The 13,617-nt window shown below is 32.2% G+C and overlaps 1 protein-coding gene across 1 annotated transcript; it reads left to right on the plus strand.

Annotated features, from left to right (window-relative positions):
- The first annotated feature begins 10,628 nt into the window (after positions 1–10,628).
- Positions 10,629–11,336, plus strand: LOC106761685 (BURP domain protein RD22-like). Its single transcript, XM_014645255.2, has one exon. It carries the CDS (start codon positions 10,758–10,760, stop codon positions 11,178–11,180), a length of 423 nt encoding a protein of 140 aa, XP_014500741.1. The 5' UTR covers positions 10,629–10,757; the 3' UTR covers positions 11,181–11,336.
- The last annotated feature ends 2,281 nt before the right edge of the window (positions 11,337–13,617 follow it).

The following is a 13,617-nucleotide window of genomic DNA, read 5'->3' on the forward strand; positions in this document are numbered from 1 at the left end:
AAAACACTTCCATCCGCATGTGACACATGATGAACATGACGGCCATATCTTGCACAAATTGAGATTTCAGAGTTTGATTCACTAATTCAGTGCTTCAAGCTGCTTATAATGAGAGGTTCATGTGATTTTTTCAAAGTTTGCATAACCCTCTTTCATATAAGAAGCATACACTCTTTTTTACCATCAAACTCTTTTCTTCATGTACTTTCTCTTCTATCACTACGAAGTTCGTACATGAAATTTCCATCTAACATCAGGACAAAAAAATAAAAAGTATAGTTAGTTTTGTTTGATATCTTTTCTTACCAAGCAAAAGGGCATGTAGATCCGCCCAGAAAAGACCCTAAAAGCAAAGAAAAGTATATTCTTTCACAAATATTCCTTTTCTAATAAACATTCTCTAATCTAATTTGTATGATATTTGATAAATTTATAACAATATTATTATTATTATTTAAAGGTTTGAAAACTTATTTGTTTCTTTTGTAAGAGTAGAACTAAGGTAAAGTAAAACCCTAATATCGGCATGTTATAAAGAATGTCAGAATCATTATTTTTTTTGTCAAAAATTACTTGAATCTCTTTGTAGCATTGTCAAAAGTATCTGCATTTGAATGGATTCTTTTTTAGTTTTTTTATATGAAAAATGTCTGTAACATAAAAATCCTTCGTACAAAAGAATCATTCACGTTATAATTCAAAATAATAATATTTTAATTATATTTATTTTATTTTTTAATCTAAAATTTTAATATGTATTATTATATTATTAAAAGAAAAAAAACAAAAGTATAATGAATTTACTTTTGAGACTAAAAATCTAGTTTATCTTATTTGGAGAGATTAAAATATACTTAATTCTTAATTTTTAGAAGACTTTACACGACTTTGAGACCATACTAGAAGAGTTTGCAATACACAAGTGCATGTATGAATAAGAATGTATATATGACATAAATATTTAAGATAAAAAAATATAAAACAAAATAAAATAAAATAAAATTTAATATTTATGCTTGTTTGATAGAGGTAATATATTTTTAAAAAATATACATTTTTTATTACCACCCACGGTCTGTTTAAAAGAGTATTATATGTGGCAAATGTACATTTCTTACAATCGAGTAGGGTAAAAGGTAATTTACTTCTTAATGTAATTTTAATCTCTTTTTTCATACCATTTTTTTTGTTAGATAACTAAATAACTTAAACAAACTGTCGTTAAAGAATTTAAATGTCCATTCTATTTGATAATGGGGTAAGACATTTAAAATTGAAGTGAAGTTTTTTTATACCGTAAAAATCAAATGAAAAGAAAAAGACATCATCTTAAAATTTAGTTTTAATTACTTTTAGTTCTCAAGTTGAGAGCTGAATTTTTGTTTTGTATCTGCTTTTAAAAATGATATTATTTGGTTCTTACGCTACTAATTTTATTATTTTGGTCCCTTCCGTTAAGTAACTAAGAAAGATGTTAACTTCACGCTTACGTGACAATATTTTTTTTTTCTCTCCTCTGCTATTCGTGACACTTCTTTCTCTCTCTTCTATTTCTCATTCTCACCATTATAACTACTTTTGACATTTTTCTCTCCCACCATTATAATTACAATTAGGAAAATGATATGTGAATAACAGTTTTTGACAACATTTAGACACGGGATGTAATGTCCCAATAAATATAGAACAAAAGCTATAATTTATTGTAGGAGTTAATATGAATAATAAATGAGAACAGTGAGGATTTAGTTCAGATAAGGATCAGAAATATGACATTTCATATAGAATTAAAAACTTTTAACAAAAGTACAATATATATGTACAGAAGGACCATACGGTCAAAGTACAAAAAGTAGACCGGACGACCCTATGAAACATAAGGTGGACTGAACGGTTCTATACATAAAGGAAATAATAAAATCTATCCTAAGGACCAGACGGTCCTGTCACATCATCCGGCACATCTTCCTGCTGAACGGTGTGAAGAACATCCTCCAACGTATCTTCAAGGACGTCTTTTGCTCACACCTAAAGGATGATCATTGCATTTGAAGAAAACAATCTGAACGGTCAAAAATATCGAACGGTAACATGGGCAAAATAAAACAGATAAGGGTAAGCTTATGTAAATTCAATTAATCATTTCAAACATATCAAACACTCAAATAATGCATACACCAATACATTCTTATATAAACCAAACATTAACTATCATAACCGACCCCTTAGACACAGTCCGGACGGTATGAACATGTAGCCCGACGTCCCTAGCACCCGGTGTGGTGTAGTAGCTGCTTGCACTATCAGCTGCCACCCGAGGTTAGTCCTACAACGATCATCTAACTTATGACCGCGGACCTCCTGCCATTCCCACGCATGAATAATCTTTCTCTGCATGAGAGAGGTCACCACGGAATATCAGGATCAGGACGACACCAGGACAATAACTTTGTTCATACTTTACTAACCATAATCAGTCATGAGATATTCCTCCCCTGGAATCCTCTTACTCAATCGTACTTAACCAATCTTTTCATCATCACTTATATTTGAATATATCAACGTTAAAGAAATAACCAAATGGTCTAATACCGAAAGAAAGTGGGGTATCACGAGAAGACTGCAATATGTGACCGAAAGGTCTGAACGGGAAGGAAAGAACCGAGAAGCATTTTCAACAATGAAAATCGGACAAAAATCAATAATAAACTCGTCCAGGTGAACCAAACAGTTTCACCAATGAAAACCGGACGGAATTAAATAGGAGAATTATAACTGGAAACCGAACATTTTGTAAGTTAAGTGTTTGTCTAATATTAACATGGGTAGGACAGAACGTATAGTTTATGACCGAACGTTCTTAAAATTCAAATACTGATACAAAGTCAAATATTTATTCGAATAAAGGATATTTTAAACCGGACGTTTTAAGAGTACAAGTATTGGTATAAGACCTAGTACTTAATAAATAGTATTTTAAACCGGACGTTTTAATAATTTAAGTACTGGTGTAAGACCTAGTACTTTTCAAATGAATAATATTTTAAACCGGACGTTTTTAATAGTTTAATTAATATAAGACTGAATACTCAGTTTATGACCGAGTACTTTAAAAATCAACATATACAATATTTAACCGTACGTTTCAGGGAAACCAAACGGTCCTAATGACCTTTCGATTACGGATTCATATTTTTACTAAGTTATGTAGTTCACTCTGAATTTCTAGTCAAACATCAAATAATTTCATAAATAGCATACCACATTTTACATACCATTTCAATCATCACACATACATTCAATCATGCAAGAAATCTTAATTAAATTTTTGTAAGCTTCCCTTACCTCAATTCCAGCTAGACTTTTAGGGTTCTTGACAGCAACTACTCCTTCAAGGGTTTTCCAAAGATCTAAAGCCAAAGTACGAGATACAGGTTCAGAGAAAAGGTTTAACTAACACATGCAAGCTTAGGATGGGCGTGCATACAGGAACACTGAGAAGTTTCTAGGGTCAGAAACATTTAGGGACACGTGTCTAAATATTATTGATCCATCTAGAAATTCGTTTTTAAATAGTTAATGACGTGGAAAAGAGAGAAAGAAAGGGGCAAATTTTGAAATTGCTTTTCATTTGCGAAATACACCAAATCTCTGCACCATTTGAACGAGAGAGGAGCTCCCAAACCAACCACCACCACAAAGTCGAAGTCGTGCGAACGAGCCACCATCGTCGCTGGAGAGCCGTCGTCCATCCGAAGAGTTTTCTTCCCTCCACCTAGCCACCCAGTCCCGCCGCAGTGCCTTCTCATTGCCGGCGTAAAAAAGGGAAACCCTAGACATCGGAGGTCCGCCGTCGTGTTCTCTCCCCCCAACCCACCATGCCACCGCCGTTTGAAGACAAAATCTTCACGTTGTCTTTAGTCCTCCCAACCACCCAGTACCGTCGGAGTGTAACCGAGTGATTTGATTATGACTCGGGTAGGCAATATTGACAATATGGTTTATACAGATTCTGTTGAGAAAAATCAGCTTTAATTGACCTTTAGTTATATTGATTATTATACCTTGTGCAAAATTTTCTTCCTAAATTGCGTGAATCTTATATGTCTTAGGCGGAATAGGAATTCTAGAAATTGTGAAATTGAAATAGTGAAAAATGGGGGCTGGTACGCCAAAAACGATACAAAAACTATTAAACGATACATGCACCCTCTTAAACTGACCGAATCAGTTCATTGTTAAACGATACAAAAACTAATTTTATTGCAACAGAGTAAGCTTTGCTTCTAACCATACAACAACAACAACAATAGTGCTTGAAAACACAATCAATGAAAGGAGAAACTCAAGCAAATCGTAGTTAAAAGGAAGAAAATACCTTTTTATCAAGGTACTCCGGCGGCACTGCGGCGAAGCTCCGGCGGTACTAGGTGGTTGGGAGGATTGAAGACAACGTGAAGATTTTGTCTTCGAACGGCGGCAACAGGGTGGGTTGGGGGGGAGAGAACACAATGGCGGACCTTCGGTGTCTAGGGTTTCCTTTTTTTACGTCGACAATGAAACGATACCGCGACAGGACAGGATGGCTGGGTGGAGGGAAGACAACTCTTCGGATGGATGGCGGCTCTCCGGCGACGGTGGTGGCTGGTTCGCACGACTTCGACTTTGCGGTGGTGGCTGGTTCAGGAGCTTCTCTCTCGTTCAAATGGTGCGGAGATTTGGTGTATTTCGCAAATGAAAAGCAATTTCAAAATCTATCCTTTTCTTTCTCTCCTTGCCACGTCATTAACTATTTAAAAACGAATTTTCAGATGGACCAATAACATTTATGTCCCGTGTCTAAATGTTGTCAAAAACTATTGTTCACGTATCATTTTCCTTACCATTATAACTACCTCTCACCTTTTACTCTCTCAAATTCATCACTGCGCTTTTCTTCTTCTTCTTCTTCAGCTACACGTTCCAATGTGTGCTGTTCACCATTCCTTCAGATGCGAGTGTTGGGGAATGCTGAAAGCTTTTCAATAAAAATAATCAATTAAAAAAGCATTTACAAAAATCAGATCAATGCCAGAAAAAAAGAGAAATTAAGCTAAGAAGTGAGAAAATAATCTGCAACAACCTTCCACAATTTCCGTAGCATCAGTGAAGGGGAAGGATCCGTTTGATTTGAAACTTTATTTTTTTTTATCATGATGGGCAAATATTTGTTTTCTGGGATCCATGATCTTCATTTTCCTACAATCTAAAACAGTTAAATATTACTTTTAGTGATATTATATTTTGCTATATATCATTTATATTCCATCTTCATACTTACAAATTCATAGACTTTACTCACTATGATTATTAAATCTGCTCTAACTTATGGTTAAGTTGCAGATTCAATTTTAAATTAGTTTAAAATAATATTTAATATTTTCAATGTTTCATTTATAACAAATTGCTTTATAATATACTTTAAACATGAAAGTAGGTGTTGTACCCCTCTCTAATTCAATTATGGATTGTGTATTTGATAATAAAGAGAAGGAGAAAAAGACAACAAAAATGATAAAGGAGAATGAAGACTAATTTTGTATACATATGAAGACTAATTGAAAGAAGACTAATTCAATTATGGACCGCCATATTATGTAACAGCTTTTGTGCATATGCTTATGCTAAAGGCGCGCCAAAATCTTTTTCCTTTAAAAATGCAGAAAAAGACTGTTCCATGTAGTATTGGTACAAGAATAGGTTACATTTTTTTATCAATTCATCCAGCACATGTTGTGGGTAAAAAACATTCAAACACAATAAAGTTCAAATGTATAGAAGAGCTACCTGTTGGGATTGCATCTGCCAAGAACGGGCTCCAAAAGGTGTACTTGGAGGCTGCATTATTCCTTGAGATGCCATGGGATAGGGGTTGGAGGAGGTCCAACAGGAGGTTATGTCACACTGGCAACAGGAAATCGTTGGGGACCTGCCAAAGCACTCATTGGTGGTGAAGAAAAAGGACTCGGGCTAGGACGAACACCATGAATCGCTTGAGGTGGCACTAGCGGACGAGTTTGTGGAGAACCACCAGGAGGAGGAATCCCAGAAACAGGCGCAAATGCACTAAGCGTCGGTGGAATAGAACCAGGAGGGGGTCTTGACACAAAAGATGGAGGTTGACTAGGAGGTTGCCCAGTGGGCCTTTAAGGAGCAACATTTGGTGGAAATGTAGACAATGGTTGTGGAAATGTAGACAATCAGTAGAAAATTTATCTGTGTAATCACCCTCACCGACTTCGTTTATAAAAGAAGAAAATTCTGACATAAAATCAGAATTCATTTGAGAATTCAAAAATGGATAGCTATCCATCTTATACAAATAAATACAACCTACATTAAAAAAATTCAAAAATTAAACCAAAAGAAAACTACTAAGATATTAAGAAAAATTTTCAAAATTAAAATCAAATTACAAATAAGTTGGTTAAGCTATAAACATTCATTAAATAAATGTCGTAAAATAAAATTGAATTTTTTTATCTAATTAAATAAATGTTTGACTCCAAAATTTTTATTTCAGATAATAAATAATTATTTATAAATAATTAATAATTAAATTTTATTAAAAATATATCGTAAAAATAATTTTTTTTCCAAGTAATCCCAAATTACAATACATCTAAATTATATCTAGAAAATATTATTTTCTTAATATATCACAATCAGTCATACACTAATATATAATGATAATAATATAAAATTAATATGTTACATGAAGTTAATATAATTTAAAACTTACAGAACCTAACTATAGATGTTAAAGAACAAAATTGTTCCAAACAAAGTGTCATAAACCAAGCCATATTTCGTGTTAACAACAAATAAAGTAAACAAAGAAAACAAAGTTAATTTGTGTTAAAGTTGATTGCATGCAAATGAATTTATACAAAAGAAGTTAGCAGCTAACATCTAAGTTCGTTACGAGTAAGATATTTGCATAAAATGGTTATTTTAGGCTATCAAACTACATTTAGTGGATCCAAAGGAAGCAGAGAAATCTATCTCACGAAACAAGGCTTTTACTTCTTCACGGGGTGCATCAAATCCATTTTTAAACTTAAATCATAATCCATAACTTAAAACTAATATAGATCAAATCATAATCCATAACACATTCCAGAACAATCCCATAACAAACAAAATTTTCGAAAAAAAATAATGCATGTATAGTAAAAACGCACTTCATAGTGCGACCACACGTAACCGCAACACGAAATGCGGTTGGGTGACGCCGCAACTCCGACATGCGGCTGCAGGAAATGCCGCAACTCGGACATGCGGCTACAGGAAACGCCGTTCGAAATGCGGCATGACTTAACCGCAACTCGAAGTGTGGTTAAGCGCAAACGCCGTTCGAAATGCGGCATGACTGAACCGCAACTCGTAAATGCGTTTTTACTAACCTGTTTCGAGTTTTTCTTCTTCTTCCTCGCACTAGCAACCACTACTCTTCTTCTTCCTCGCACTAGCAACCACCACTCCGATCAGCTCAACTTAGTAGTATGAAACAGAGAACTCAATGTTTGTAAGTGGAAGGACAACGAAAACTCAATGCTTGTGTAAGTACAACGAAGAACGAAGAAGGAGGGTGCATGTCTTAGGGTTTTTAGGGTTTATAACATGAGACAGGATGGTTGGTAGTTGGGAAGTATTAGTGGTTAACAAATCATTAATACATCATTATTACATTTGACTTTTATTAAATGAAGGATAAAATGGTAATTTGGGAGGTGCAGGGAGAAAGGGGTGAGGTGCAGGGAGAAGTACTCTAAATCGATTCATGATAAAAAGCAAAAACAAACCATTAAAAAGAAAAGGAAAAACTTGCAAACATTATCTACCTATTGTCCTGAATGTTCAACTGTACTTAAAACCTAGAAATCTCATACTCAATAAACCAACGACAAAAAAGAGAGTATAAAAGCACTTCCAAAAAAGGTTCATGGGAAAAGCAAATTGATGAAAACCACTGGTAACAGTTACTACCACTACCACTAGTGATTCATGAAGAGACGATCAGACTAAAAACGTAGCCGCAATAAATCCACACAATAGATCATATTAATTATAAAATAGATTCACCGTCGTCTAAGTTCAAATTTTTGTCGAGGTCTCGCGGTTTCAGATTTCGACTATTGTCGCCTTTGTTGGTTCACGAGATTTGCAAAGGGATGATCTCACGTTTCTGGTGCGTTCCTCGCATGGGAAGTGAAGGATGGTTGTTTGGCTGCACGTAATGGAGCTCATTTGCGTGGTTCAGGCGATCTGGTAGATGCAATCAAGGCTTGCGATCTCGCCTGGCTGGTTGAAATGGGAGAAGATGGAAGATGAAGATAGACACATGTGCACCACTGTTACATCAACATAAAAAAAATTCCACGTAATATAACACTGCCACGTCAACATTTGAAGGGTGCACCACATCATCACAGGTAGACGATGTCAGTGATAACTTAATGGAGAGGGCTTAATTGGCTCACTTTTACAAGTTTTTGGACCCGATTGAGACCGAAAAAAAAAAGATGACTCACTTGAGATTGACACACAAATACGAGGACCAAATGAGAGTTTAAACCAAAAGAAAAAGTTGAGTGTTACAGAAAATGCAGAGGAGAGAGGGAAAAAGTGTTTCACATCAGACGAAATTAACATGGTTAGTGTCAATTTAACAGAAGGGACCAAATTCTAACAAAATTAGTAACGTGGGAATCAAATAACATTATTTTTAAAAGCGGGTACAAAACAAAAATTCAACCTCCAACTTAGGGACTAAAAAGGTAATTAAGCCTAGAATTTATGATTCACATATTACCAACTAAGAGTAATAAACAATTATAGTTGATATGTATTAAACCATTTAATAGGAGCAATTCTAAATATCTCTTTAACAATAAAGTGGTAAACCATTAGATATTGAAAATTATTAAAAAAAAGAATGACACGATGTGCTTACAAAAGGAGACCATGACCTTTTAAGTAACCTCTGGCGGTTACTTTTTTTTTAGTTTCAATAATTATAATTTGACCCCTTCAACAAATTAAAATTATTGTTGAAATCTACACAATATACCTTTCATAACAAATATAATCTTAGCTATATTTATCTTAATTAGTTAACTTTATAAAGTTGACTAATAAAATACAATGACCTTAACACATTTAATAATTATATATATATATATATATATATATATATATATATATATATAACCCAAATTGCTAACAATTTCCCACTGGTCACAAATATATATATCCATATAAATCCTTACAAATGTATTAGATTTTATGAGCTCAAAAATGACATTATATACCTTAAACATATCCAAAAGTCTCGTCTATTGATTATATCCGTATATAGAACCAAAACAGTTTTCATTGCATCAATCGCAATAAAACCTAACAATGATCACTAATGCTAACAGAACCAAATGACAGATTCATCATGAAATATATAGCATGAAAATCGCGTGAAGGTGACCTATACACGTTTATTTTCAATTGGTCCTTACTTTATCTTAATGAGATCAACATAATAGCATTATCATACAGAGTGTAATATCCGAATAATAAAACATATATTTATCAAACCAAATATGTCCAAGGACAATGTATGCATACATTAAACCAAACATAGAACACAAATATAAAAGTGACTAACTCTCACTAAACTAAAGATTCCTCAAAAGCTAAAACACCCATGTGAGCAACATGTTCATGAAAGACCTTAGGTGTAATACCCTTAGTAAGAAGATATGCTAATATGAAGTTTGTCCTAAAGTACTCTATAACAATCTACCCATTCCACACTCTTTCTTTAACAACCAGAAACTTGATGTCAATGTGCTTTGACTTGCTCGAGCTCCTATAGTTGTTAGAATACATTACAATTGATTTGTTGTCATAGTATAACTTGAGTGGTCTTTCAATTCCTTCCATAATGCCCAGCCCTGTGACAAAGTTTCTTAGTCATATACCTTGATTTGATGCCTCATAGCATGCTACAAATTCTGCAGCCATAGTGGATGAAGATATAAGGGTTTGCTTAGCGTTATGCCAAGAAACCACACCACCAACCAACATGAAAATGTAACCCAAAGTGGATCTCAAACTATCTTGACATCCTGCAAAAATTGAGTCAGAATATCTAGTGATTTCTAACTAGTCTGATCTCTTGTACGTGAGCATATAATCCTTTTTGGTACGGTGTTAAGAAAAATGAATTACAAGATGGTGCCAAAGAAATTTCGTCACAAGACCAGTTCCTTTTTTGGTACGGTGTTAAGAAAAATGAATTACAAGATGGTGTCAAAGAAATTTCGTCACAAGACCAGATCCCTTTTTGGTACGGTGTTAAGAAAAATGAATTACAATATGGTGTCAGAGAAATTTTATGGCAAGACGAATTCACTCGTCTCTTTCCCTCTGTTGTTCTTCGAGGGATAGGTCCAGTTGGTAATCATGATCAGCATGATCATCATGATCACTCAAAATCAAGTATATTTTTTTCAGAAGAAGGATTGAAGCGGGGCGCAAAACTGGATGCGCAGTTCCCTAAAAGAAAATATTTAACGCCGTTGTTGCCACGCGAAATTGCTGAACACTTACCATTCTCATCAGAAAAGAAAAATGAAATATTAGAGATTTTGGGTGTGAAGCCATAGTCTAAGAATGCTGAGAATGTGGAGGAAAGTCTGAAGATCTGTGAAGAGCCTGCAATGAAGGGTGAAGAAAAACATTGTGCAACTTCATTAGAATCCATGGTAGACTTTGTCACTTCTAAACTTGGGAAGAACGTCCATGTCACTTCTACAGAGGTAGAAATTGAAAGCAAGTCCCAAAAGTTCATAGTGAAAGATGGAGTGAAGATTTTAGCAGAAGAAGAGATAGTTGCATGTCACCCAATGAATTACCCATATGGTGTGTTTTACTGCCATCAGATATCAAATAGCACTGCACATTTTGTGCCATTGGAGGGAGAAGATGGAAGTAGGGTTAAAGCTGTAGCAGTGTGCCACAAAGACACATCAGAATGGGATCCAAACCATATTGCATTCCAAGCTCTCAAAGTCAAGCCTGGAACCATTCCTGTTTGTCATTTTTTCCCTGAGGCTCATCATCTTCTTTGGTATGCTAAATAGGGTAATTAACTAAACCTATCATGCCAGGAATACTATCCTTAAATTAAATAAGGCATTTCTGGATTGTGTGATCATGTACTCTTTCAGCTTTGTTCAGATTTATGTAAGATATCATGAACGTAAAAATAATGATGATGTGATGTATGTTTTGTGTTTGCTTTATGGTGCTATTTGAATTTTTAAACTTCCTTTCTCATCATTTTTAAACTTGAGCGTGTCTTAAATTGCTTTATTGGATATACGATACCACTTTAATTCCGATTATTGAATTTTAAGCAACTCTTAACATATAATTAGGATTTTATATTCCCTTTATTTACACTTAATTTAATAAGGAATTAAAATACTAATTTTATTATTTTAGTTCCTTTAAATTTGTATAAAACTTAAAAGTTCAAGGATGTGGAATTAACTTTGTATTTTGTATCATGAAACAATTCTTATTATATGAAAAAAAAAAACATTCGATTTAAAAAATAAAAAAAATTGAAAAGAATGAGGAATAGCCCCCTACAAGAAAATAAAAAACACTTCAGCACCATGTTATTTACTGTCTTTCCATTCCTTTGTTCAACTTTCATGGACCATTTTATAAACATTATATAATCTATGCCTAATATAAAGAGGATTTTTTTTTATGTTTATATCTATTTTCCAATTTTATTTTTTAAATAATTTTTTATTAAAATTAAAATCTCATTTTATCAATTTTAGTATTTAAGTGATTTTTTTTTCTAAATTTAATTATTTTTTCAATTTATTAGATTTTTAAATTTAATCATTTTTTAATTTAAAATCACTTACAAAATAAATAAAAATTATTTATAATAAAATTATAGAAATGATTTATATTTAATTTGATAATTGTAATAATAACAATAATAAAAATTTTATTATTTTTTTTTCATAAAAAAAATAACACATGTATTTGTTTTCAATATTATTATTTAAAAGAAATAAACTTTTTAGACAAAACAGGTATGGAGTGGAGTGCCTGGTATCATAATAATGATAATAATGAAAAACATAATATTATAACTTCATAAGACTAAAATTTTTAAGTTATACGCTACAATTTCTAATTGTTACCTTTTATATTGGGAAGCTATTAAAAAAATATTAATCTTTTCGATTTATAAAATCCGTGATACTAATTACTTTCACTAATTCTAAAGTGAAAGTGTTTATATGGTGAGCAATCTCTCATGAGCACGTAAAATATTGAGCTTTAATTTCTTATGAGTGTTAGACTATGATGCACTTTAAAATTAAGGTTATATACAATATACTTGTCCTCTCACACTCCTTGTGTAACTATTAGAAAAAATGCATGATAAAATGTAAAAAATAAAAAATATAAATTAAGTCCTATTTTTTCTTTTAGAGTATAAAATGTTGAAGTTTGCTTTCAATTTATTCTACAGAACGTTCTCGTATTGTGCTTGTGTGATTGATTTACATATCCAATTCAAATGTGTTAAACGGTGCAGTTTAACAAAGATTTATTACTAAATTTTAGTATTTTTGTTATATTTTTTAATACTTATTAATATTTTTTAATATCACATAAAGATATTACCTATTTAAATCACATAAAGACATAGGATCTAATACATATGTTATTTTCTTAATAAGGATACTCCAAAACTTATACTTCTTATTATATATATAAAATATTTAAACTCTTTTTAGTAAGTTGAGCATTAGTCAAATTTAAAGGTACATATGTACACATACACATGCTATTCTCAGATTTATATTTAGTTTGTCCTTTGTATCTACAAATTTTTCCTTTTTTTGTATATTTATTGTTATTGTTATATACTTTTTGTTGCATCTGTTGACTTCTTGATATTATGTTTCGTTTATAATTCTACAATGTTTATCTTTATTGGTTTATTCTATTGTTATTGACTTGTAATTCTGACCATCGTGTGTATGTAAATTTAGAGATTTACTATCATTATCCGTGGAAGAACGGCTTAAAAAAATACTTTTTTTACTTTTTTAATATCTCAATTTTACTTTTTTAATTTTGAGGTAAACATAGACCCTTTACATATCTCAATTTTACTTTTTTAATATCTATTTTTGATAGTATGAGTTAGTTTAGATACCATATTTTATTTCTTCTTAGATAATAGATAAATTGGTTTATGTACAGTTTTATATTGATGAAAACAATTTGTTTAGTCTAGCTTGATTGTAGTTTTGTTTCTGTAATTGAATTTTGCTAGTTAACATGGAAGAAGAAGAGTAGATGAAAGTAGATGATAATGTTATATATTATTAAAACTTTGCAGAAAAGCAGTGTCAAATAGTATTGTTATTTCAGGATTTCCTGGTGACTGTTTATAATTGTTCTAAAGCTTATATATATATATATATATATATATATATATATATATATATATATATATATATACCAATAAGGTTT

The sequence above is a fragment of the Vigna radiata genome, chromosome 5 (genome assembly GCF_000741045.1).
Source record: "Vigna radiata var. radiata cultivar VC1973A chromosome 5, Vradiata_ver6, whole genome shotgun sequence".
In the NCBI taxonomy this organism is placed as follows: domain Eukaryota; kingdom Viridiplantae; phylum Streptophyta; class Magnoliopsida; order Fabales; family Fabaceae; genus Vigna; species Vigna radiata.